The sequence below is a fragment of the Balaenoptera borealis genome, assembly GCF_965194805.1.
Source record: "Balaenoptera borealis genome assembly, chromosome: 15".
Taxonomy (NCBI): Eukaryota; Metazoa; Chordata; class Mammalia; order Artiodactyla; family Balaenopteridae; genus Balaenoptera; species Balaenoptera borealis.
Window position 1 is genome coordinate 9,392,032 of NC_138871.1, and position 26,972 is coordinate 9,419,003.

At 49.6% G+C, this 26,972-nt stretch overlaps 2 protein-coding genes across 5 annotated transcripts in view; one reads left to right on the top strand and one right to left on the bottom strand.

The window, feature by feature from the left end:
- The window catches only part of NEURL3 (neuralized E3 ubiquitin protein ligase 3), a 42,937-nt gene extending 23,857 nt beyond the window's left edge, over positions 1-19,080 (top strand). For 2 of the 4 annotated variants that reach the window (XM_082357128.1, XM_082357129.1), the window contains 4 exons: positions 9,554-9,687; positions 12,366-12,745; positions 13,831-13,902; positions 14,553-19,080. In XM_082357128.1, the coding sequence (XP_082213254.1) occupies positions 9,573-9,687; positions 12,366-12,745; positions 13,831-13,902; positions 14,553-15,014 (1,029 nt within the window). In that variant the 5' untranslated portion in view covers positions 9,554-9,572 and the 3' untranslated portion in view covers positions 15,015-19,080. Of the gene's footprint in view, positions 1-6,097; positions 9,688-12,365; positions 12,852-13,830; positions 13,903-14,552 lie in introns of those variants that run through there. The other 2 variants (XM_082357131.1, XM_082357130.1) reach the window with 2 other exon arrangements.
- The window catches only part of FER1L5 (fer-1 like family member 5), a 341,943-nt gene that overhangs the window by 163,436 nt on the left and 151,535 nt on the right, over positions 1-26,972 (bottom strand). The gene's annotated exons all lie outside the window — the stretch shown is intronic.

The following is a 26,972-nucleotide window of genomic DNA, read 5'->3' on the forward strand; positions in this document are numbered from 1 at the left end:
GCCCACCTTTGATGAAAAGAATGAGCTCAGAGTCAGATCAGCTGCCAGCCCCGCCCCTTACCGTGTGGCCTTGGGCGTGCCACTCTGCCTCTGGGACTCACTCTCCTCACCTGTAAAATAGGAGCACTTACTTCTTGGTGTTGATGTGAAGACAGTGAGATTCATGTGTGAGAAGTCAGCCCCATGGGGTCTCTAGGCTGACAGCCTGCCCTCTTCTCAGGGCCGGGCAGAGCTGCATCCGGCCCTGGGGCGGGCAGGGTCTTCCAGACCCAGGGCGGAACACCGTAGGCTTTGGTTTCTGGGCTGGGGACAAAGGCTTTCTCTAATCCTCATCTGTGTTCAGTCCCTCCAGGGTCCCCCTCCAGCTCAGTCTGTCCCGGTCTCTCCACTTCTCGCTCCACACAGCCCACCCGATGGCAATGTAGATTTCAGCTTCTGTTTACCCTACAGCGTGCTCACCAGCAAAAGTTTAGTTTCCACCTGTCACCATACAGTTGACGCCTTTACTCACTTCACCTGCCCCTGGCTTCCCCCGCTCCACTTCCCCTCTGGTAAACACTACTCTGTTCTATGTATCTACATGTTTGTTTTTGTTTGGTTTGGTTTATTCATTTAATTTGTTTTTGTTTGTTTGTTTTTAGATTCCACATAGGATTGAAATCATACAGTATTTGTCTTTCTCTATCTGACTTATTTCACTTAGCATAAGATCCTCAAGGTCATCCGTGTGTCGCAAATGGCAAGATTTCATGTTTTTTATGGCTGAGTACTATTCCATTGTACACATAAACCACATCTTTATTCATCCATTGATGGGCACTTGGGTTGTTTCCAAATCTTGGCTATTGTAATTAATGCTGCAGTGAGCATGGGGGTCATATGTCTTTTGGAATTAGTGTTTTCGTTTTCTCTGGATAAAAACCCAGAAGAGGAATAGCTGGATCGTATGGTAGCCCTATTCTTAATTTTTTGAGGAACCTCCATATTGTTTTCTAGAGTGGCTGCACCAATTTACATTCCCACCAACAGTGCAAGAGGGTTCCCTTTTCTCCTATGTGGATTGACTTTTATTTTTCCTGCCTAGGACTCAGTGTGCCTCTTCAATCTGAAGATTCATGCCTTTTTTTCCATTCTAGAAATTTTTCATCCATTTTTGCTTTGAATATTGCAAATATTATTCCTGACCCATTCATTCTGATTTTTTCTTCTGCAACTTCTATTTGTTGTATATTGAACCATATCATTTTATCATCTGTGTCTCAACCTTTCTTTCAAATGTTCTAGTCCTTTGCCAGAGTGTTGCATTCTGATTAATTTTCTCAGATTTGCCTTCCAGTCAATTCGACTATGTCTAATCTGCTGGCTTGCCTGTCCAATCTGTTTACAAATTCAACGTCTATGTCTTTCATTTCCTTGCTTCCTTTTCAAATCTGTTTCATCCTTTTCAAATCTTTTTCATAGTATCCTGCTCTTTCACTGTCATTTTTATTCCTCCCTTTACATTTTTAATTTTTAACATACCGATTTGATCTCTTTCAGCTTGTCCTGTTACCACAAGTTCTCAGAGATGATTTTCCTATTTGCTGTACTGCTGACTCTCTTTCATGGTAGATAGTTTCTTTGTGTAATTTAATTGGTGTTTGTGAGCTCGTCTTCAGTGAGATTGTTTTGCTCTGTGGGAGTCCTATGTGTCCTGGGCTGTGACAATGGCCTCAGAGGTCTGTTTTGTATTTTTTCATGCCAACTGCTCCAAGGGCTCATCAGGGGAGCATTTTTGTGTAAATTTTTCAGCTTGGGAATTCTTCGCCCCATGGAGAGTGTAAGTTTGGATGCCACCTCCATGGACAGTTTGGGTTTTCAGCTCTGATCTTTCCCAGGAATCTTTTCTCCCACCCAGAGCCATAAGGTAAAACCAGATTCACTGTCCATTGCCTAGGTTGTTGAGTAGATTCTTTCCTGATAGGCAGCCTTTCCAGGGTTCTAGCTTATATAGCGGTCTCAGTTCCTTTTCTTCTTCTTTTTCTTTTAAAAATTTATTTATTTATTTTTGGCTGCGTTGGGTCTATGTTGCTGGGCACGGGCTTTCTCTAGTTGCGGCGAGCGGGGGCTACTCTTCATTGCCATGCGCAGGCTTCTCATTGCGGTGGCCTCTTTTGTTGCAGAGCATGGGCTCTAGGCACACGGGCTTCAGTAGTTGTGGCATGCAGGCTCCGTAGTTGTGGTGCACAGGCTTTGTTGCTCCACGGCATGTGGGATCTTCCCAGACCAGGGCTCGAACCCGTGTCCCCTGCATTGGCAGGCAGATTCTTAACCACTGAGCCACCAGGGAAGTCCCACAGTTCCTTTTCTTCTTAAGGCCATACCTCTTGACCCTGTGTGGCTAGGGTCAAAGCTCAATTCTGACACCCAGTCCTCTCTGTACACTCAATACCGGGGTGTCTCCCCACACTTTTTTCAAATTCTCCTGTGGTTCGAACGTCTATTCTGAATTTCTCAGTGTTTTCTCAGTGTTATTTCCGTCCATGGTGTTGCCAAAACCTGAAAGCAGTGGTCTTGGTGTTTGGCGGAGTACCTGGTGGGGGGGTTTGGGGGCCTGAAAAACTGGTCCTGGGGAGAGTATCGGTTCAGAGGGAGAGCTGAACATCTCTGCGTGAGAAATAAACAGAGACGGCAGGGTGAGGAGAGGGGAAGAATAAAGGGCCTGGGGGTAGGGACGTCCCTGGAGGTCCAGTGGTTAGGGCTCCGCACTTCCACTGCAGGGGGCATGGGTTCGATCCCTAGTTGGGGAGCTAAGATCCTGCAGGCCGCCAGGTGTGGGAGTGGGCGGAAAGGCCTGGTGTATGAAGGGAGGTCGCGGCTTGTAAAGTAAGAACGGTGAGACACCCCAGGGGCAGAAACAGGACCGTGAAAATACTGTTTGATTGGGCTTTGATTTAACTTTGTTCTTTGTGCCGAGCAGCGCTGTAAATCCCTGCTCTCCCATCACGCACCCGGTGACCGCCACCTTCAAGTCGCTCACAAATGCCTGGGTCAGTGGTACCCGAGTAAAATCAAAGAAAAAGAGCCTATCTGGGGTGTGCTGGGCTACAGGGAAGAAAACCTCCACAGGAAAGGAGACAGGGGAGGAGGATTCGGCAGAAGGAGGCAATGGGCAAGAACTGGGGGGAGGGGGAGGGTGCTTTGTTAACCTCTCCCTGGGGTCCCTGGAGCCTTTGAGGGGAGGCACTGGGTTCCTCTCTGGACCTAAAGAGAGGGCTCAGGAGTTTTACCTCAGCTCTGAGTAGCACAGCGCACTGGGTGAGGCCTGGGGGAGCTCACAGATGGGCCCCACAAACACAGGCTCCATCCGAAGAGGCAACACCTTGCTTATCCAGAAGCCTAAGGTTTAGCCATCTCATCTATCCGGAACAGACCTGAGAACAAGGAAATGTGGTTACAAAAATACCTGGTGCCAAGAACATGTACTGAGCTTTTTTTTTTTTTTTTTTTTTTAAATTTCACTTGATAGTAGAATTTATTGTACACATTTCTACTTTTGAAAGCGTCATTCTTTTGGTTTTTATTTTTTTATTTTTTGGCCGTGCCATGCAGCATGCAGGATCTTAGTTCCCTGACCAGGGATGGAACCCGGGCCCCCTGCAGTGGAAGTGTGGAGTCCTAACCACTGGACCACCAGGGAAGTCCCTCCATGTACTGAACTTTTGCACATTTTTCAAATGCCTGTGGGACATTTACTCAGGTGACTAGTTATCTTTATTTTAGAATTATTAAAAGGGTGGAGAACTTTGGTATCAGTTCCGGTGTAACCTCTACTAGCTACTCAAGCTTGAGCCTCAGTTTCCCCGTCTGAAACGCACCCAGGTCACACGGCCAGTGGTGGCAGAGACCCAACCCTGTGATGGCACTAAGCTATCCTGTGTACTTAGCACAGGACCCTGGGAAGGTCTGCTGACTGTCCCACTGAAGGACTCAATGAGTTAACGAAGTTCCTGGTAAGGCCACACACGAGGGACGCATGTCCTCTCACAGATGGAGAGAATGAAGTGCAGGGTGATGCCCGGAGCACTTGTCTGCAGTCGTTACCAAAAAGCCCCCCACCCCGCCCTCAAAATCAACCCTCAGGACGAGCTAGACCCACAAGACAGAATTCGAGGACCTGTCTTCCTTCCCTCGATCACGCTTTCACACATAATCGGAAGCTGAGAGAGGCAGCAGAAGTCAATGGGTGCACAGCCCAGCGAGGGCAGAGACACCCTGCTGTTAACCCCTTCATCCCTGGGGGATGGGTCAGTTCTTATCCTGCGTCTGAAAGCTCAAGGGGTGGGTGGAGAGGCCCCTAGGGAGACAGAATAGGCCGGAGACCACTCTGGTGCTGGACATCTGGGGTCCCATCTCTGCACCCGTGCTCGCAGGTGTTCCATGCTCAAAGCTCTCTCTTCCCTTCACCGCTCCCCCTGGCTGCCACCCCCTTTTCCCTGCACCCTGTGATTGCTCCTCCCCCTCCAATATCCATTCTCTCCTTCTCTCCTAGGATAATGGCTGGCCCCCATTCCTAGATGGGCACAGAACTGTCCAGGATAAAGGCTATATTCCTAGTCCCTGTAGCTGGATGTGGCCAGTGGGAGGTGAGCTGAAGTAAGGGGTTGTGTGAACCTTCCTGGCTGTGCCCTAAAAGGGAAGGGGCAAGCTGTGCCCTGCCTGGGCCCCTTCCTCCTGCTGCTGGCCCATGGCTATGGGGCAAGCACTCTGGGCCACGTGGAGGGAGCAGGACCCCAGGGAGGATAAGCAAAAGTTGGAAGTGGCCTGGCCCATGATGGCTTCCTAGAGCAGAGTCCCCACCTCCAGACTTGGACTTGGAAGGAAATGAACCTCAGTCTTGAGCAATTTTGAGCCTCTGTCAAGGGCAGCTGCCATCACAGCCTATCAGATACAGGTACACATACGAATCCATGTCTCCAGCAGCTGCCCCTGGCTTCCGCCTGCACCCCTCCTCTCCAACCACTGACCTCCTTCCCGACAAACCCAATGGCCTCTTCCCAGCTGTGGTCCCGCCGGACCCCTGGGTTGAGCTTGGCAGCCTCCTGCTCCTCCCTCTCGGCCCATCCTTAGCTTCTGGATGTCACGCTCCTTGCACCTCCCATGTCTCTGACGTCCCTCTCCGTGTCCTTTGAGGGCCTTTATTCCTGTGCTTGTCCCTGACATGTTGGTTTCTCCAAAGTTCTGTCTAAGATCATTTTGGGGATAAGGGCTAGATTGGCCTTCTAAATGGAAGGGGGGATTTCTGGGCTGAGCGGTGGGGTACTGTCCACTCAGACTCCAAGCCGGGCCTTTTCTCCTGGGTGGACATTGCCCATGCTGTACGCTGGGCTCGTGCAAACGTACGTGGGCCACTGCTCTGCTCACGATGGCTGGCTGGACTTTCTCCCTCTGCGCCAGCAATTGTTATGTTTTTTTATTTTCCAGAATGGGGCTGGGTCTCCTTAGAATCATCTCTGTGGGGCCCACGGCTGGCCCTCACCCTCCTGCTCGGCTGTGTCCTGGCACGTATATAACTCCCTTCCCAATCCACCAGCTTGGGCTGCTGGTGCTCCTGCCTGGGAGATTTGGTCGAGCCAGGGGCTGCCCTGGCCCTGCTGGGTCAGAGGTCCTCAGGGCCCTGGAGATGCACAGTGCTGGTGACTCACTCCCCAGAGAGCTCACATGGGGCTCTGGGTACCCTGCCCCACAGCAGGAAGACCGTAGGGCACTCGCAAGGCCCCAGGAAAGGCACTGATGTCCCCTCCAGTAAGGGGAGGCCCTTACTGCCCCTTTAATGGTAAGAGCTGATATTTACTGACAGTTCCTTTGCCTGTGCTAAGCACTCACCCTTCAGTCCTCCTATCAGCCCCAAGGTAGGCACAGGGAGAAGGAAAACAGGAAACCAAAAGAGGAGAGGGTATGCCTCTCCCTTCCCGCTTTCCCTCACCTCTGGGCTGCCACACTGGCCTCACAGCGGTGCCTCCTCTCCCCCGTCCCCACCCCGGCTCCCCTCTCCGGCACGCATCACACTCACAGGATGGGGGGTGCTCTAGTGCTGGCACGGCAGGAGCCAGGGGGCCCAGGGCAGTGGAAGCTGTAGCAAAATCACGGCCCAGGAAGACCTGCACGGGACAGAAGTGTGTGGACGTAAGAGCACAGACCTAACTTGGGGCTGGCTACTTTGCGGGCACACCCTAGCCTCCCTCTCTGACCTCTGGACCTCTGGGTCGGGTCCAGCTATTGACCAAGAGGATTTGGTTGACCCCCAGAAGTGCTGGGGGCTCACTGGCAGGAAGCGAGTGGGCAGAGAGAGCCACTGCCGAGGGACACAGGTGGGAGCCACTGCGGTCCCAACCATTTCCTTCCAGGGTATTAGATCCACGGTCAGTTCCATTTCTCTCCACCAGGTGGCAGTGCTAGCCAAGCCCTCTGGCTTCCAGGGCGGGGGTTTTTCCAAGGGAGTGTGGATGCACGACCATTCATCAGCTCACTCAAAATCAGAGTCAGGTATTCACCCAGGAGTGGAATCGCTGGGTTGTTAGGTAAGCTGATGGACAATTTTTAAAGAAACTGCGACACTGCACTGTTTCGCACTGACAAATCCTTGCTGACTGCCTCCTGTGCACACGGCCCTGATTGTTCTAGGGGCTGGTCCCCAGGCCTGGCAGCCCCCTGCCGTCCGAAATTTCGGCTTGACGGAGAACAGTTGAGCACAGGCAAGGGGCCTCAGGGCCCTGAAGGCAGGAGACACCAGGGGCTGGGCTGCCTGTCGGGGTCCCAGGTTGGTCTGGATTCCCACTGGCTTCCCACTTCTGCTTGACTGAAGGCTGGCGTGAACCCTGGGCAAGAGCTCAGCTTCCTCGGCTGTGTGGTGGAGGCTGAAGCAGCTGTCCAGAAGCTTCTCAGAGCACTTGAGGCATCTTAGGAGATGACCTGTAGGACAGCCCTTTGTAATGATGGGGGTCTGGGCAAACTGAGGGTTGACTGCTAGTGAGGAGACCCTGGGTGGGGAGGGAGGGACTGTGGGGACCTTCAAGGTGGGGGGAAGAGGGGCAGAGGTCTCAGAAGCCTCAGCCCCTCTGACCTCTGGTCCTGGGGGCGCCCATCCTATTTTTGAGGGCTCACGTGCTCGCGCCTCCTGCCGTACCGGCTACAGCCAGCAGGGGGCGCCTCAGAGACTGCCCTTCTCTTGGAGGGCCAGTCATTGCCTTCCAGGAACAAACGTTTGCAGAGGCCTTGCGGCCAGGCGGGTGGCCTGGAAGGGAGAGTAGGGTGCAGTCTCCATCGTGGGATGGCCTCTGCCTCACACTCGGGCAACCAGTCAGCAACTATCCCTACTAGTGTCAGTTGAATGGGGAAGACGTTAAAATGCCCAGAGGAGCCGTGGCCTGAAAGAGGATGGTGCAGGCGGCACAGCATGGCGGGCAGGACACCCACTCTCCAGCCAAACAGCCTGGGCCACGCCCTGGTCTGTCACTTGTGTTTGTGAACAAGTTGCTTCACCTCTTTGTGCCTCAGTTTCCCCACTTATAAAATGAGAATGACTGCAATAAATAGAACCTTTTCAAGAACTTGCCATGAGGATTAGCAAGTTAATACAGCACTGGACTTAGAACAGTAGTGTTTGTTAAATAAATAAATGGCGGAGTGTGTGATGGGAGGGGCGGCCCGGGCATCCCCATCCCCTGGATTTCAGTTCTTAGAACGCCTGCCCAGCTGAGGTCCTGACCACCTCAGCCTGCTGGCACTGGGCAGCCTGATGTCTGCAGCTTGTCCAGTAATTTTCCTGATGGGCTGAAGCTCAAGGCCTGATTTCCCTGATAAGACTCCATAACTATCTCTTTGATGGGAATGTGGTTTATCAACAAGCTGCTCTTGACGCCAGCCCTACAGGCGGAGACCGGGTGAGGGAGGGGGACGGGGAAGAGGCAGGCTCTCTGGCTCCAGCACTGCCCAGAGACAAGGGGATGCCCTGAGCCCGGATCCCTCAGGCTGGGCCAACAGGACCATCAGCCGTGGACTCACTGTGATGGCTGTTGACTTCTCACCAGTTTGCCTTTGACCTTTGCAAGACAGTTTCTAGAGAGCCTGGCAGGGGGCTTGGTGTGGAAGAGAAGGTCCAGGGTCACAGCAACATCTTCTGAAGTCAACTGGGGCCAAGCAACGGTCACCAGGACCGAAGTCACGGCACATGGGGGCTGGAAGGGACCCACAGACCAGCTCATCTGGGCTTCCCATTTTACACACGGGGACACCAGGGCCCAGGGAGGGTAAGAGAGGGCAAACTGACACAGGGGACAGAATCCGGGTCTCCAAACACCCACCCTTCCCCACGCCCCCTAAACTCCCCGGCCCAGTCAACAGCACCACTGTCCCCACGTCCTTCTGGGACATGCATGGGGCATATCCACCCCTTCAGCCGAGTTCAGAGCAGTCACTGATCATGGCCTTGATCCAGGGTCTTGGGAGGGCCTTAGCCTGGAGGTCAAGGGCCAGGGTACCCGCCTGCCTCCAGACTAACCTAGGGCTTGTCACCTAAAGTGGGGTCTGCAGAACCACCTTGTTTGAAAAGCAGAATCCCACAGGTGCCCCAGAGCTTCTGAATCAATCTTCATCTGAATAAGATCCCCGCGCTAGGTTCATGTGCACATCGCAGTCTGAGAAGTGCTCTGTTAGAGCAAAAGCCACTTTCCCGCCACCAGCCTCAGTTTCTCTCACGGAAGGGGTAGAAAATCTCTGACCTCTTTTCCACCTCTACCACCCTGGAAGCAAGGCCTTGGGCGTGACCTCCTGCGGGACTCTCTGCGTTTCGTGGGGGATTCTGGGAAGTGGAATTCCAGCTCCAGCAAAGCTGAGGAGCAATCGACATCTCTCCCATTCCGTCTTGCTGGGCCCTCTCCTCTCTGCCGGAGACCCGGGCCTGGGGCAACTTCACAGGTCCTGGAATGCAGCTAATTCAATTCAGTCCACTTCACCAACACTGATTAAGCGCCTCCTGTATGCTGGGGTCAGTAGCAGTGAATCATTGCTACCCTGGCTGTACATTAGAATCATCCGTGGTGCTTTTATTTTTATTAGTTTGTTTTTTGTTTATTTTATTTTATTTTTTACTTTTTGGCCATGCTGCACGGCTTCTGGAATCTTAGTTCCCTGACCAGGGATCGAACCCGTATCTCCTGCAGTGGAAGCACGGAGTCTTAACCACTGGACCGCCAGGGAAGTCCCTGGGGTGCTTTTTAGAAATGCCAGTGCTGGGCCCCACCCCAGGCCACTGGGATCGAGGTCTCTGGGGGCAGGTCTGGGGACAGGTACTCATTAACGTGACTCAGGCAATTATAATGCACAGCCGGGTTGAGAGCAACTGGCCAAAAGTAAGAGAGAAATCTATGCCAAATCCTACCCAGGCCATCTCCTCAGTCCCCGCTTCCTCCAGGCCAGCCAGCTGCAGCAGGCCTGTTGCAAGCCAGAGGAAGTCATCAGGAAATTCCCTGGATATGGTAACCTGTGACTGCAATCTCTAATTAATCATCAACAGTGTAATATGATCCTGGCGCATGACAAGGGGACCTGCTGAATCCTTTGAAAACCTGTCCACTGGCCTTCTTCAGACCCAGGGACCAGTGTCCGAGGACCCCAGGCTGATGGGGGCTCAGATCTGCTCCCAGGCTGGTAAGTGGGAGCCCCAAGCTTGGTCCCTGGACCAGGAGTGCAAGAAGCAGAGGGGGTGCTCTGTGTTATTGCTGGGGAAGAAGTCTCGGGAGGTAGAGGTATAGTCAGTGTAAATATCGCTCAGGAGGAGTTTCTGATGCAGGCTGGGCTGACCTAGGTAGTGAACTATTAGGAGGCAGTGAGGTAGCGAACTTCCTTTCCTTGCAAGAATCCAAGAGAGGCTGAGTGACTCGGGTCCAGAATCCCTGCAGTGATGCGACGACCCACATGACCCATTTGCCTTTGGATCCTGCTTTGCAGAGAGAAGGATGGCTGGGGTGGGAACAGGGTAGAGTGTAGGGGGCCTGGTGGAAGACTAGGGGTCCCAGCTCTGCCCCATGGAGCTGTGGGACCTTGGGTGAGTTCCATTTCTCCCTGGGACCTCAGTTTCCTCACCCGCAGGCTGGGGGCCAAGCAACACACCTTGCCGGTTACAGAGCTGCCAGAAGCACAAACCACAAGGTCACCAGGCACCATGGTTCTCTGCCAGCCTCACCTGAGGCCACAGCGTCCCCTTAGTGTGCGGGGCAGGAGATGGAGAACCGGGTCTTTTACCAACAGAGGTCAGGGATGGGCGGTGACCCAGCCAAGTGAGGGGGGTGGCCCCCACCCTCCAGGAGCCCCTACCCGCCCCCCACTCCCAGCCCGATGCCTGTCCAGGTGGGCACTGAAGTCCTCACATTCAGGATCCCCAGACAAGTACCTGGAGACTCCAGGCCTGGACTGTCAGGCATATCATTCCCACTGTGGATAAGGGACCAAACCCAGAGGGGCAGTGACCTGCCTAGGTCAGCAGCAGAGCCGTGGCTAGAATCCAGGTGCTGGTCCTCACTGCCCTCCACAGGGTCTCCTGGCTGCCCCAGCAACTTGAGTGGATGCAAGGACAGGTCCACCTGATGTCAGGACCCTCAATTCTGGCTCCTGGTCACCATCTGTGCCTTCTCTGGGCCTCCCTTGCTGGTGCACAGCCTGGAGGAGCAAGGGTTGGTGGGCCAACCCTTTGGGAAGGGAGGGAGAGACCAGGGCATTCCCGGAAGGGGTGGTGGCATGGGCAGGGGCGTGGGTGAGGGTGAGGTAGGGGTGAGCTTGGATAGCAGGGTGGGTTCAGAGGCCCCCCAAGCCAGGGTGAGCGCTTGTCCCTCACACCTTGGGTGAGGGAACCATGCCAGGCTTGTCTTTGGCCTTTGGAGGTCAGGGATGGATTCACTGTGACCTTAAGGGTGTCCCTTGTGCCTGACCAGAAGGAGCCTCCCCTCCTTGTGCTGGGCTGGAACCTTGCAGGCATGTGGGTGTCAGAGAGAAGGGCCAGGAGGGAGGGGCCTTGCTCCTTGGGGCTGGGGTCTGGCTCAAGTTTTTTTTTTTTTTTTTTGGCTGCGCCGGGTCTTCGTTGCTGTGCGTGGGCTTTCTCTAGTTGCTGAGAGCGAGGGCTACTCTTTGTCGTGGTGCGCGGGCTTCTCGTTGTGGTGGCTTCTCTTGTTGCGGAGCACGAGCTCTAGGCGCGCAGGCTTCAGTAATTGTGGTATGTGGCCTCAGTAGTTGTGGCTTGCGGGCTCTAGAGCGCAGGCTCAGTAGTTGTGGCGCACGGGCTTAGTTGCTCCGCGGCATGTGGGATGTTCCCGGACCAGGGCTTGAACCCGTGTCCCCTGCATTGGCAGGCGGATTCTTAACCACTGCCTGGCTCAAGTTTTGACTGAATTCACCTCTTTTAATTTTTTATTTCCCTCTTCCAACACAGAAAGAGCAGGGCCAGGAGGGGAGGAGGAGGGTATGGGGAGAGAGAGAAGGCCTATGGAGCTAAGAGCCGTTCTGGGGGCAGGAAGCTCCGCCAGCTTCCTCCAGGCCTCTGGGGATGAGAGAAAGGGTTGCCCAGCAAGGAACTTACCCTTCCTGGCTGCCAAGTGGAGTCAGGCCAGGAAGTCCCCTGATTTCAAAGCCTACCCAGGCCTTGGCTGGGCCCAGCCCACGATTCTGAAGGGCTGACCTGGGACTCCCCGTCAACAGGCTTTGCCCCCTCACCGGATTGGGAGTTGCCAGGCACCTTCTTTCCCAGGACAAGAAAGTCACCCTGTTTGGGGGCCATGGGCTTCACAAGTCACGCGGGTTCTCTGTGGGAAAATCAGAAAGTCACACAGGCAGAGAGGAAAACACAGCACCAGAGACGACCACAAAAAGCATGTCAGCCCATTTCCTTTCAGGCTGTTTCTAGAAACAGATGAGATATACATGTATATAGTAAACGTATAAGTGTATGTGTCAAAACCAGGGTCATATTCTGTCTACCGTTCTAAAACCTGCTCTTCCTAGTTAACGGCAATAATAGCCATTACCAGGTATCCAGAGCCGGTAAGGCCATTAAAGGAACTGCGGTTCCTTTAATTTTTACAACATCCCAACGGGAGGGGAACTGAGGCTTGGGGAGATTTACGAGGGAACTAAGATCCCTGACAGGCAAAGCGGGCTCCTCACTGGTTCTAATGTTGGGGGGAGGTGGGGGGGGTAAGAGCGGGGACAGTGGCACCAGGGAGCGAGGGTTGGTGGAAACGCCCTCTCCCCTGGGAGGGGGTGGGGTGCTGTGATGGCCTTTGCAGCCCGTGGGTCCGGCCCGCCCCGCCCCGCACTGACACCTCCCGCCCCCGCAGACGCCACGATGCCCCGAGAGGCGGTCCGTTTCCACGCCGAGGCCGTGGGCGCGCAGGTGCGTCTGGACGCGCAGCGGAGCACCGCGCGCAGGTGCGCCACGTTCCATGACGGCATCGTGTTCAGCCAGCGGCCGGTGAGGCCCGGAGAGCGCGTGGCGCTGCGCGTGCTGTTTCACGAGCGCGGCTGGGTTGGCGGCCTCCGCGTAGGCTTCACGCGCCTGGACCCCGAGCGGGTGACCGCGCCCAGCCTACCGCCCTTCGTGTGCCCGGACCTGGAGCAGCAGAGCCCGACGTGGGCGGCCATGCTGCCCGACGGCTGCGGGCTCACCGGGGACGTGGTGTGCTTCTGGGTGAACCGCCTGGGCCGGCTCTTCGCCCAGGTAAACGCGGGCCCCCGGCTCCTGCTGCGCAAGGGCGTGCTCATGGGCGCCCCGCTCTGGGCCGTGATGGACGTGTACGGGACCACCAAGGCCATCGAGCTGCTGGGTGAGGCCACGAGTGGGGACCCAGGCTCCTCCCCTGGGCGGGAGGTGGTGGAGGCTCGGGCGGTACTTCACCTGCATCCAGAGCCGCGGGGAGAACTGTTGTTTCATTCATATGCGGTCAGTTTTTCCATCAGCTCATGTCAGGGTATGAAGATGGGCGCTGGGGACCAGACCTAGTCATGGGGGGGGGGGCAGCCTTATCTCTGAAGAATGAGAAGACGTGCTCAGCACCCCAAACATCTGTTAGAGGGCTGATCTCTTTCACAAAGGAAGAAATTTGGGGTCTAGGCTTGGCAGTCTAAGTAGGAGTTTGCTGAGACAAGGGTGGCAACATAAGGGAACGTAAGTGTGAGAGTTAGAGGTGAGTAAGAAGGCAGCCTGTGGGGCAAAGGTGAGATGTTCAGGCACTGGGTGGGGAAACAAGGACCACCTGAAAGGAGAGAGGATTTCAGGAGAGGGAGGAGTTACAGGAACACTCATAAAAAGAAATTTTGGCATTCTGGGCTGGTGTTCCATTGGCTTGCACAAGCATTCCAGACACCGCCGCGCGTTTGTTTTTCACACTGCTTGTCACAGCTGCTGGAGCCTCACCTCTGGAGCACCTGAATTGGCAGGTCTGGAGTAAAGCCCCAAGCACCTGTTTTCCCTCCTGGGGGATTTTGAAGCACATCTGGGTTGGGGACCGTGAATAATGCTGAAGGTCTCCACTCAAGCAGCGGAAGTAGGGCAAAGGGGAGCTGTCTAAAGGAAGGGTGGATTAGGAAGAGGAACCTGCAGTTCTACAGATTCTCTGCTGGGTTAAACTGGGAAAGGGGCGGCCAGGACAGGGCTGGGTGACCAGCTTGGAGCTCCAGCATTGCACCCCAGAAAAGAAAGGGGATGGACACTTTGCTTTAGGGGCAGGGACTGGGGAGGTGGGAGGGAACGAGGACACCCTGACTTTGCTTTCCCCAGGCCCTGACTTTCCCTTTCTGCCTTAGATCCTACAGTCAGCGCCTCCACCCCAACCATGCCATGGGTCCTCAGTGATGAGGCTCTGCCTGAGCCCAAAGGTGAGTGGCTTCCCCGAGCCCCAGGGACTCCCCAGGACTCCAGCACTAGGGGAGCTGGGGGAGGCCCCAGCCCTGGGAACTCAGTTAAGTCTTTCCAAGTCCTATCAAGTCTCCCACGGGCTTTAGGCCAAAAAGATTCGGCTCCGCCCCTGGAAACCTAAAAGCAATTTAACAGCTCTGCCTTCTGGGACATTGGCTAACTTCACAAGTTACTGGAGCACATTCATGAACAGATGTTATTTTGTCCGTCTGCTTTTAAAAAAGCAATCCACGTTCATAGTGAAAGCTTTGCCAAACAGAAATAAAATACATATTAAAGGATAAAAAAGGAAGTAAAACAAAAACAAAAAACACCTCCGAAACCTCGCATTACCTGTTAGGTGGATTTCCTCCCAGTATTTTGTGGACTTCTATATGGGGAGTTATTTGTGCTTTGTTTTCCTTTTTTCTAAATTGGAATCTTATGTAATGTTTGTACCTTACGGTTTTCGTCCCAACTTTTTTCACTTGATTACATTGTGAGCATTTTCTTACAAGGTAATATTCTTCAGAATCCGACTGCAGAGTTCTCTGTCCTGTGGTTATATCGTGAGTGGGCTGCCCACCCCTTGCCCCCAAGTGCCCCTGACCTCTGTTGTCCCCTTTCCCAGCCACAGCAGGAGAGGAGTGTGCCATCTGCTTCCACCAGGCTGCCAATACCTGCCTCGTCCCCTGTGGCCACACACACTTCTGCAGCTGCTGTGCCTGGCGGGTCTTCAGGGACACGGCCAAATGCCCCGTGTGTCGCTGGGAGATTGAGGCGGTGGCCCCGGCTTGGGACCGTCCTGCTCTGGGCCCTGGTACAGGTGCACAGCTCTGAGCCCGGCCCCTGCCAAGGGACGAGGTGCAGCTCTGCCCTCTTTCTGGAGAAGAGTCAGAAAGCCTGGTTAGCAACAGGTGTGGCGGAGAGACAGAGTCAGGGCTGCAGTGGCTCTTCCCCCTCCTCAGCAGGAGGGGCCAGTGGACCAAGGAGGTGCCCCTTTCTGCCCACATCAGAACTACCTCCCTGGTGGGTGCCTGGCTGGAGAAAGTGGCTCAGCATGGGCCAGCGGGGTTCTCACCCCTCTGCCTAGCTCCAGGTTCATTTTTGCGTGCCAAGGCTTTTGGCTGGTCACCTGGTTCAGCCACCATGAACCTAGCAATCCCTGGTACACCGGAGTCCCAGGAACCCACATGTGTCAGTGAGAAGGGCCTTTGTGTAGAGACGGGGCAGCCTGATCCCTGGTTTTATGGCTAAGGAAGTTAAGGTACCTGCGCGTGTCTGGTGAAGCCCTGCCAACCCCGGGGTATTGAGGAGCCTGGACCAGATGCAGGGAGCATCTGGGTGGAATTTTGTTTATTTATTTATTTTTTTAAATTGAAGTATAGTTGTTATACGGTATTAATAAGTTATAGATGTACAATATAGAGATTCACAATTTTTAAATGTTATACTTCATTTATAGTTATTATAAAACTATTGGTTGTATTCCCCCTGTTGTACAGTATATCCTTGTAGCTTATTTTGTACCTAATAGTTTGTACCTCTTAATCCCCTACCCCTAAATTGCCCCTCCCTGTTCCCTCTCCCTACTGGTAACCACTAATTTGTTCTCTGTATCTGTGAGTTTGCTTTTTTGTTATATTAACTAATTTGTTATATTTTTTTAGATTCCATATATAAATGATATCATACAGTATTTGTCTTTCTCTGTCTGACTTATTTCACTTAGCATAATGTTCTCCAAGTACATCCATGTTGCTGCAAATGGCAAAATATAATTCCTTTTTATGGCCGAGTAGTATTCCATTGTATATGTATACCAAACTTCTTTATCCATTCATCTGTTGATGGACACTTAGGTTGCTTCCATATCTTGACAATTGTAAATAAGGCTGCTGTGAACATTGGGGTGCATGTATCTTTTCAGTCTGTGTGTCTCTATATCTGAAATAAGTCTCTTGTAAGGCAGCACATATGGGTCTTGTTTTTGTATCCCTCAGCTACTCTATGTCTTTTGGTTGTAAATTTAGTCCATTTACATTTAAGGTAATTATCAATATGTGTTCTTATTGCCATTTTGTTAATTGTTTTGGGTTTGTTTTTGTAGGTCTTTTTTTTTCCTTCTTGTTTTGTTCTCTTGATATTTGATGACTATCTTTAGTGTTATGTTTGGATTCCTTTTTCTTTTTTGTGTGTTTATCTGTTATAGATTTTTGGTTTGTGGTTACCATGAGTCCATACATACATACATATATATACATATATATATAGACACACACACACATACACATATATATGTATATATATGGTTGTTTCAAGTTGCTGATTTCTTAATTTGAAATACATTTTAGCAGATATAGAGAACAAACACCTTGGTGTATGGACACCAAGGAGGGGAAAGGGGAGGTGGGATGAATTGGGAGATTGGGATGGACATATATACACTAATATGTATAAAATAGATAACTAATGAGAACCTGCTGTATAGCACAGGTAACTCCACTTTGCTGTACAGTAGAAACTAACAAAGCATTGTAAAACAACTATACCCCAATTTAAAAAAAAAAGAAATGCATTTTAAAAACCCTGCATTTGTACTCTCTTCCCCTCACAATGACTGTTTTTGATGTTGTATTTTGCATATAATTATTTTGTGTATCCCTTAACTGCTTATGTGGATAGAGATGACTTTACTACTTTTGTCTTCTAACCTCCCTACTAGCTTTGTGTGTGGATGATTTCCTGCCTTTACTGTATGTTTGCCTTTACCAGTGAGCTTCCTCATTTCATAATTTTCTTGTTGCTAGTTGTGGCCTTTTCTTTTTAACCTAGAGAAGTTCCTTTAACATTTGTTGTAAAGCTGGTTTGGTGGTGTTGAACTCTTTTAGCTTTTGCTTGTCTGTAAAGCTTTTGATGTCTCCATTGAATCTGAACGAGAGCCTTGCTGGGTAGAGTACTCTTGGTTGTTGGTTTTTCTCTTTCATTACTTTAAGTATATCATGTCACTCCTTCTGGCCTGCAGAGTTTCTGTTGAAATATCAGCTGATAGCCTTATGGGATTTCCCTGTATGTTATTTGTTGCTTTTCCCTTGCTGCTTTTAATATTCTCTCTTTATCTTTAATTTTTGTCATTTTAATTACAATGTGTCTTGGTATGTTCGTCTTTGGGTTAATCCTGTATGGAACTCTCTGTGCGTCCTAGACTTGAGTGACTGTTTCCTTTCCCAGGTTAGGGAATTTTTCAGCTATTGTGTTTTCAAATATGTTTTCAGCCCCTTTCTCTCTTCTGCTTCTGGGGCCCATATAATGCAAATATTAGTGCATTTGGTGTTGTCCTAGAGGGCTCTTAAACTATCCTCATTTCTTTTCATTCTTTTTTCTTTTTTCTGTTCAGTGGCAGTGATTTCCAGTACTCTGTCTTCCAGCTCACTGATCTGTTCCTCTGTATCATTTGGTCTGCTGTTGATTCCTTCTAGGGTATTTTTCATTGCAGTTATTGTATTCTTTGTCTCGTTTGGTTCTTTATATTTTCTAACTCTTTGTTGAAAACCTCTAACTGCTTGTTCTGTGCATCCATTTTTCTCCCGAGTTTTTTGATCGTCTTTACGATTAATTGCTCCGAACTTTTTCTTCAGTAGATTGCCTGTCTCCATTTTGCTTAGTTCTTCTTCTTGGGGTTTTATTTTGTTCCTTCGTCTGGAACATGTTCTTCTGGTGCCTCATTTTGTCTAAAGTGCTATTTGTATTTTTATGTATGTGGTAGGTTAGTTACATCTCTCGACCTTGGAGAAGTGGCCTCCTGTAGGAGACGTCCTGTGTGTCCCAGCAGTGGACCCCCCTCTCATCACCCAAGCTATATGTTTTAGGGGTTCCCCCTAAGAGGGCTGTGTGGGTCCTTCCATTGTGGTAGGCTATGTGAGCAGTCTGGTACAGGCTTGGTTGGCCCCTACCCCAGTTGGTTGCCAGGCCCTGCCTTGCTTGCATGCTGCTGGCTGCTGGTTAGCAAGGCTTGGTCATGAGGCAGCTGGCTGAGGAACCCCAGGGGGCCCTGGGGCTAGTGTTGGCTCACTGGTGGGCAGAGTTAGGGTCCAGAATACTCTGGGGTTGTTGCCTGCCCACTGGTGGATGAAGCCAGGTTCTAGGGTTGGTGCTAGACTACTGGCAGGCAGAGCTGGGTCCTGGAGTCTGGCTGCAGGGCCCAGGGATCCCAGAGCTGGTGTCGGATTGCTGGTGGGGTGAGGGGAAGGGCTGGTCCCTGACACAGTTGGGTATGGAGTCCAAGGTGTCCCAAAGCTTGCGTTGGCCTGTTAGTGAGCCAAGATGGCAGCCACCAACAGCAGTGTTCACGCGGTAGAATGAGTGCCCCAAAATGTTTGCTGTCAGTGTCTAGGTCCCCAGGCTGAGCCACAGCCGCCCCCTGCCCCCACCTCTCCAGGAGACTCTCCAAGACCAGCAGGTAGGTCTGGCCCAGGCTCCTATCACATTACTGCTTCTGCCCTGGGTCCCAGTGTGTGTGGGATTTTGCATGCACCCTTTAAGAGTGAGGTCCCTATTTCCCCCCGTCCTTTGGGACTCCGGAAATTGAAGTTGGCCTTCAAAGCCAAATGCACTGGGGGCTTGTCTTCTCAGTGCCTGACCCTCAGGCTGGGGAGCTTGACATCAGGCTCAGAGCTCTCACTCCTGTGAGAGGAACCTCTGCAGTTCCTCTCCAGCTTGTGGGTTGCCCACCCAAGGGCATGGGACTTGATTATATGGTGAGTTCGCCCCTCCTACCCATCTCAGTATGGTTACTTCTTTATGTCTTTAGTTGTAGAAGATCTTTTCTGGTAGGTCTGGTCTTTTTCATCAATGGTTGTTCTGTATATAGTTGTGATTTTGGTGTGCTTGTGAGAGGAGATGAGCTCAGGGTCTTTCCATCTTGGCCGCTGTCCGCCTGGTAGAATGTTGACAGTCTGTATGGAAGCTGGGTCACTTTAACAAGTCCTCTGTAAAGGCAATCAGTAGTCACCTGCCCCGCCTTCCTTGCAGGACAGTTGTGAAGTCCCAGTGAGATCGTGCATCTGAAGATGAGTCAACGTATGAGAGTGCACTGTTACCATTGTGCTTATTTCCTTGCCAATTTCTGAGATATCAAAATAAAGTTTGTCTTTTATGAATGATTTTGTAATGTGTATGTCTGCTTTGTTGCAGTCAGTGGGAGTGAGTAGGGCTGGGGACTGGTCAGGATGCAGGGGCGTGGGGACATGCCTTCCTCTTCTCCACAGAGACATCCTGGGCTTGCAGTGGACTAGGCGGGGTCTGGGCCCTCAGGCCTGTGGACTCTATTTTGCTGAGCATGTGAAGGGGATAGTCCTACAGCTACAACCAGGCTCTGCCCTTGCCACCCTTGACTTGTGAGGACTTCCTAGAGGCTCTGGCTCTTGAGTGAAGGGAGGAGTTGACCTGGGGACCCCCTCCTCAGCTGGTGTTTGTGGCGGGGGATGGAGGAGGACAAGCCATACCTGTTACTTTGCTCTTGTTCCTGCTGCATGACTGGTGAGGGAGAGAGCTAATAGGGAGTTTGAACCTATTGTGCCCAAAATCATGATGATGGGCACCTCCGCAAACTGCGTCCCTGCACCGTGGCCAGCCAGAGGGTCAAGACTTTGGGTTAGGTGACCCAGAATAGCTTTCACTCTGGAGTGGGATCTCCTCTCTGCCACCCTTGAGTGTTCTAACCTTGGTCATGTGAGCCTCAGTTTCTTCATCTGTAAAGTGGAAAGAAGATAATTTTCTTTGCTGGTATGTTGTGAGGATAGTGAATATGAATGAAACTTGTAGCTTAGAGGAAGTACTCAAAATATGGCAGCTTCCTTTCCCTGGAAAAGACATCTCCCAGGAGAAGCAGCCAAGAGATCACTGGGCTGGCTGTCGGGGGTCTGGGGGGGTGGTCCCGGCGGCCCCCACATCACCGCAGTATTTTGGAATGATTCCTATGGATCCTAAGACAACTTTTTTCATCTTTTTTTAATCTTTTAAGTGTCTTTTTTTTTTTTTTAAACCCAAATACCTCCAAGGCGAGGGTAGCACTTTAATCCTACTTCCAGTGAATACCTCCTTATTAGTTAACACCTAGCGAAGCCTTTGAAATGATATAACCAGAGGGGGGACTTCTGGAGTGGTGGCATAAGGACTTCTGTAAAGCCATTTCTCCATAAAAGCAACAGAAATATTGGCAAGATTATAAAATTCAACTTTTCCAGAACTCTGGATATTAACCAAAGGCTAACAAGGTTTATCCAAGAGAATTTACTCAATTTCGGTAAGAGCAGTGGGGTTTGTGGTGGTTTAACCTGGCCTGCTCCCATCCTTCTAACCTCAGCTCCACAGTAGCCTTAAAACCCAGCAGCCTTGCAGCCACCAGAGGGGACAGGTTGTGTTGGGAACTCCTCAGAAAGCTCTGCCACCAGAGCGTCATCGCTGTTTGGCCTGTACTACACTTCCCTGGAAAGTCTTCATTTATAGGGTGTTGTCATGACTTAACCCAACTTGGAACCCTCTCCATGGGAAAAGCCCTATTCCCAGGGCATTTGTCAAACATCATCAGCTTCAGTTGTTTAACAATGCAGCTGCCTGAAACCGTGATACCACTTGAGACAGACAAGGGCAGCCAGGAATGTTTATCTCAGGCAGGCAGTGAGCCACAGTGTGTCTGACCATGGACAGGAGTAGTGGGGGGTTGATGTCTGGGTCAAAGAATTAAGGCAAAGCCCCAGATACTGACAGTTCCCTAAGGGAACAGAAGCCTCTGTATCCGGAAGGCCAATTTTTTTTTTTAAATAAAATTTATTTATTTGTTTATCTATTTATCTATCTATCTATCTTTGGCTGCGTTGGGTCTTCGTTGCTGTGCGCAGGCTTTCTCTACTTGCGGTGAGAGGGGGCTACTCTTCGTTGCTGTGCCTGGGCTTCTCATTGTGGTGGCTTCTCTTGTCGTGGAGCACAGGCTCTACGTGCGCAGGCTTCAGTAGTTGTGGCTCACGGGCTTCAGTAGTTGTGGCTCACGGACTCTAGAGCACAGGCTCAGTAGTTGTGGTGCACGGACTTAGTTGCTCCGCGGCATGTGGGATCTTCCCGGACCAGGGCTCGAACCTGTGTCTCCTGCATTGGCAGATGGATTCTTAACCACTGCGCCACCAGGGAAGCCCCAGAAAGCTAATTGTTGACTCATTTTGTCCAGCAGCACATACATTCCATTTCTCATTATCACTTTAGGCAGATGCAGTGTAATTCACAGCTGAATATTCTATTTGCAAGCAAGGCACCCAGGCTAACCAGGCATCTCAGTTCCAGGGGAGATGACACCCAAGAAAAGCCAAGTATTTGAGGAAAGCTAGCATCATGGGGGAAAAGGCATCCAACTCAACAAAAAGAGGACTTCATACCTGAAAAAAAATATACAGTTAATAGAGCAGACAGACCTGGGCTTTAGGACAAATATAATTAGATGCAAAAAGATATTGCATCAAAAAATCTAGGTACCTTGGAAACAGAAAACTAAATCATTGAAATAAAAACTTATTAGATGGACTGAACAGCAGAAAGATTATAGCTGAAAAATAATTCATGATCTGGAAGCAAACAGAATGGACTGCAAAGTTACAAAGAGATGAAATATATGAAATAAAAGAGAATAGATGCAGAAGTTCAAATATCCAGAATTTCAGGAGAAAATAGAGAAAATGGAGGAAAGAGAATACTCAAAGAAAGAAAAAAGGAAAATTTATATTGAGGAAAGACATGACTCTTCATGCTGAGAAAGCATACTAGTTGCCAAACAGAATACATGAAAAAAAAAACAAACCTTGACACATACTGATGAAATTTCAGAGCATTGGGGGTAAAGAGAAGACCCAAGGAGGAAAAAAATAGATCACATACAAAGAATGTGAATCAAATGGACAGTAGACTTTTCCTCAACCATACTGGATGCTGAAAGACAATGGAATAATATCTTCAAGGTTCAGAGAGATTTTTAATTTTATTAAGGTATAATTTACATACACTAAAACCTACAGATCTTAAGTCTTCATTTTGATGAGGGAATAATTTTGAAATTTAAAATTCTCCAAGCAACTACTCTCTCATTCAAGCATGAGAGAAAAATGAAATTTTCAGATATAAACTTGGTTTTTCACTCACCAATACTTTTATGAAAGAATTTTTAGAGAAATTGCTTCATAAGAAAAAACAAGAAAAGTTAACTTTTTATGATCAATGAAAGCACAAAAAGTTGAGTCTAAATAAGTGTTAGTCATTAAAAAAAAATCAGTAAAAATCTGGAGTGAAAACCACAGACAACATCATCTTGGATGGAGTGAGGGGAAGCAAAAACATGCTAAGTTTCTTTTCTCACTAGGAAGAAATAATTATTAACAACAAAAATGAGAAAAATGTAAGTTGATATGTTGAAGAACATACAGAGTGTAGAAGACTACAAACAATATATAAATTCCAAATATTAAAATAATAGAACTCCAATTTCAACAATCCAACAAAAGACAGGATAGGAGATAAAAGAATAAAAAGTAAGGTAGATAGGTACAAGTCCAAACAGAGCAGTACTCACAGTAAATGTGAATGGGTTAAATTCACCTCTCAATTGACAAGGATTTTCAGTTTGGGCAAAGAAAAAAATATAAACTAAAAAAATACAATCCTGTTACATTCTATCTCTGAGAGGTGGACCTAAAACAAAATCCAAAAAGACTAAAAATAAAAGAAAAATATACCAAGCAAATATGAAGAACACACAAACACGTTGTGGCAGCCCATGATCAGGCTTGCCTTGGAGATCCCTCAAGGTAACATAAGTGGAAAATGCCTGGGCCTTGCAGCATAAGAGCAGATAGGAAGAGATTGCCCAGTGCTGACTCAGAAAGAGCCCAGGTATCAGGCTGGGGACTATGCTCCCTGATGGGCTGAAGTTCTGCTGTGTATGTAGTATTGATTGTTTTTGATACTGACGTGAGACCATGATTCTACACTTCTCATACATCTTACTCCATGTAAGATCATCAAACTTTGGGTGTATCTCTTGAGACATAAGAGATGTCATAAGAGATGTGGCAACCAAGAGCCACCTCCCCCCCGAATCAATATCCTATGTAAATCCTTTGATCTAGTTATTTGTAAACCAAAAGTAAAAGTTTCCTTAAACTAGGTCCAAGTCATTATTCTTGTTCATCATAAAAGACAGATTAGGCTCCTTGGTCTTAGCTTCTGCTCAGTTGTAGCTGTATTAGCATCAGACAAACTAGAATTTAAGGGAAAAAAAAGATTATAGGGGATAAAGAGGGAATTCAACTAGAGATTATCATACTGAGTAAAGTAAGTCAGAAAGAGAAAGACAAATACCATATGATATCACTTATATGTGGAATCTAAAATATGACACAAATGAACGTATCTACAAAACAGGGACTTCCCTGGGACTTCCCTGGGAAACAGGGACTTCCCTGGTGGTCTGGTGGTTAAGACTCCATGCTCCCAATGCAGGGGGCCCGGGTTTGATCCCCGGTCAGGGAACTAGATCCCTCATACCGCAACTAAGACCAGGAGCAGGCAAATAAATAAATAACTATTAACAGAAAGAAAGAAACAGAAACAGACTCATGGACATAGGGAACAGACTGGTGGTTGCCAAGGGGGAGGGGGTTGGGGGAGGGATGGAGTGGGAGGCAGAGGGTAGCAGATGTAAGCTTTTATATATAGAATGGATAAGCAGCAAGGTTCTACTGTAGAGCACAGAGAACTATATTCAATATCCTATGATAAACCATAATGTAAAAGAATATTTTAAAAAAAGGAATGTATATATATGTGTAACAATCACTTTGCTGTACAGCAGTAATTAACACAACATTGTAAATCAACTGTACGTCAATAAGAAAGTAAAAAATAAAAATAAATATGATTACAAAAAGAATTATTCATAATAGTGCCAAAGTGGAAAACAATCCAGATGTCCATCAACTGATGAATGGATAAACAAATGTGCCCTGTCCATACAATGGAATGTTATTTGACCATTAAAAAAAGGAATGAAGTGCTGATTCATGCTACAACATGGATGAACCTTGAAAACATACTAAGAGAGGGAAGCCAGTCCCAAATGGCCACATAATTGTATAATTCCATCCATATGAAATGTCCAGAATAGGCAAATCCATAGAGACAGAAAGTAGATTAGTACGGGTGCCAGGGGCTCGAGAGAGGGAGGAATAGGGAGTGACAACTAAGGGGTATGGGGGGACAAGGAAGATGTTTTAAAATTGATTTTGCTGATGGTTGCACAACTTTGTGAATATGCTAAAAACCACTGGACTGCACACTTTAAAGGGATGGGTATTATGGTATGTGAATTATATCCAACTTAAAATTATGAAAAACTACACACCAAAATAGATGAATAAAGATGTGCTAGGGGAAGAAAAAGAAGGGACTATTATCCCTGGGAGCAGGAAAATCTTTAAAGAAGAAGCAACATTTAAACTGTTCTTACAGGGCTAATGGCTATTTTGAAGGCAGAGAGGAGGGGAAAGGGTATTCCACATAGCGGGCACAGCACATGCAAAGATGGACAAGTGCAGGACGGGTCCGGGGAATTATGAGGAGGTCACACTGGCCAAAGCAGAAGAAGCAGGAAGCCGCAGAGGAGTCCAAGGGGAAGGTGGGCTGGAGCCAGCCATTGAGAGCTCTGCCGGCCGTCGAGTGGCTGCAGGGGGTGCCTTTGAGGTCCAAGCTGGCTGCAGGAGGGCTAATCTGTCAGTGGGCCCGTCTCACCTCAGTCAAACACACTCTGCTTGTAAGGCACCTGAGGAGAGAAACAGGCCCCTGCTAAGTTTCACTTTCCTAGAAATCCAAGATTTCTAGGTTGTCATAAGAAGTCACTGGATCAAAGCAAACAGAGGTAGTGTATAATGAATCATTATCATGAGGATAATATAGAGCGAAAGGAAAGTAAAAGTGCAACCAAGGACTGTCAATATTTGCTTGGCTTAAGCAGGAAGCCAGCCTGGGCTGGACGAGGGACCTGCTAGGGGACTTTCCCAGAGACTGAGAAAAATTCCCTTGCTCAGGTGGCTTTCAGATGAAGCTTCCTGTTACACCGACTGGGGTGTGAGACGTCAGTCTGGGGAATAACAAGCCGTCCCTCCAGGGACTAGGACCACTGTGTCCTCTGTCCATCCCCCACCCCCTCACATGACCCCAGCACGCCACTGTCTTAAGTGCCCCCCCAGCATTATTGCCTAATACCTGCTCCCCACCCCTACCCCCAACCCCCCCAACCCCACACAAGCAGAGGCTTCCTGCCTGCTGATAACCTGTTCAGGAAATTCCACTTGGAAGAAGTCCACGAGCAAAGGCTGAGGAGGGTAGTGGGATAATCCCTGAGCCTGTGGCAGAGTGAGGAGAACGAGGTGCTGTCTCGTTCCTCCATCGACCCGCACACCAGATCAGTGTCCTGTCTTCCAGCTGCCCAAGGAGGAGAAGGTAGGGGTTCCCTCATGAGCCTGGAAGTGATGACTTTGTGATCCTCTGGGTCAGCCAGCCTGTCCCTCTCAGGTCTGCATGAAGTAGGTAAGCCACAACACAGATGATAATGTCCCCATTTTATAGCTAGAAAGAGTGAGGCCCAGAGACTGTGTCTGACTTGCCCAAAGCCACTCAGCCTTTCCTGGTTTGTCAGGACTAGATCCCAAACCCCTGAATCCCAGCCGAGGGACTCCTCTGCCTCAAGCTGTACCATTTACGGTTTGACATAAATGCAGATCACCTAGTAATACCACCTCTTTATCCCCCCAAAGTTCCCCAAAAAAGGGGAACAATTTGCCCAGTCCCACCCACTAGCAGGCTAGCAACCTCTACACAAGGCAGGGCCTGGCAGCCAACTGGGCTGGGAGCCAGCCTTGCATACCAGTGCACCCATAGTAGTCAGCCCACCACAACAGAAGGGGCCATGCACAGAGGGGGCACCCCTAGAGCATATAGCTCTGGTGACCAGAGGGAACTGTGCTGCAGGGTGCCATAGGACGTCTCCTATATAAGTCCACTCCTCCAAGATTGGGAAACATAACCCACCTACCTAATACATAGAAATAAAAACAGAGACTTAGGCAAAATGAGGCAACAGAGGAATATGTTCCAAGTGAAGGAACAAGATAAAATCCCAGAAGAACTGAGCAAGGTGGAGACAGGCAATCTACCTGATAAAGAATTCAAAGCAATGATCATAAAGATGCTCAGTGAACTTGGGAGAAGAATGATGAACACAGTGAGAAGGTTAACAAAGAGTTAGAAATATAAAGAAGAACCAAACAGAGCTGAAGAATACAATAACTGAAATAAAAAATACACTGGGAGGAAAAAAAAATACACTGGAAGGAATCAACAGTAGATTAGATGATACAGAGGAACGGGTCAGTAAACTGGAAAACAGAATAGTGGAAATCACCCAAGCTGAAGAGAAAAAAGAAAAAATAATTTTTTTTTTGAAATGTAGATTTGTTTATTCGGTTGCGCCAGGTCTTAGTTGCAGCAGGCATGCTCCTTAGTTGCGGCCAACAGGCTCCTTAGGTGTGACATGCAAACTCTTAGTTGCAACATGCATGTGGGATCTAGTTCCCTGACCAGGGATCGAACCTGGGCCCCCTGCATTGGGAGCATGGAGTCTTAGCCACTGTGCCACCCAGGAAGTCCTGAAAAGATAATTTTTTAAAATGAGGATAGTGGACTTCCCGGGTGGTGCAGTGGTTAAGAATCCGCCTGCCAATGCAGGGGACACGGGTTCTCACCCTGGTCTGGGAAGATCCCACATGCTACGGAGTGACTAAGCCCTTGTGCCACAACTACTGAGCCTGTACTCTAGAACCCGCGAGCCACAACCAGTGAAGCCCACGTGCCTAGAGCCTGTGCTCTGCAACAAGAGAAGCCACCGCAATGAGAAGCCTATGCACCACGACGAAGAGTAGCCCCTGCTTGCCACAAGTAGAGAAAGCCTGTGCAC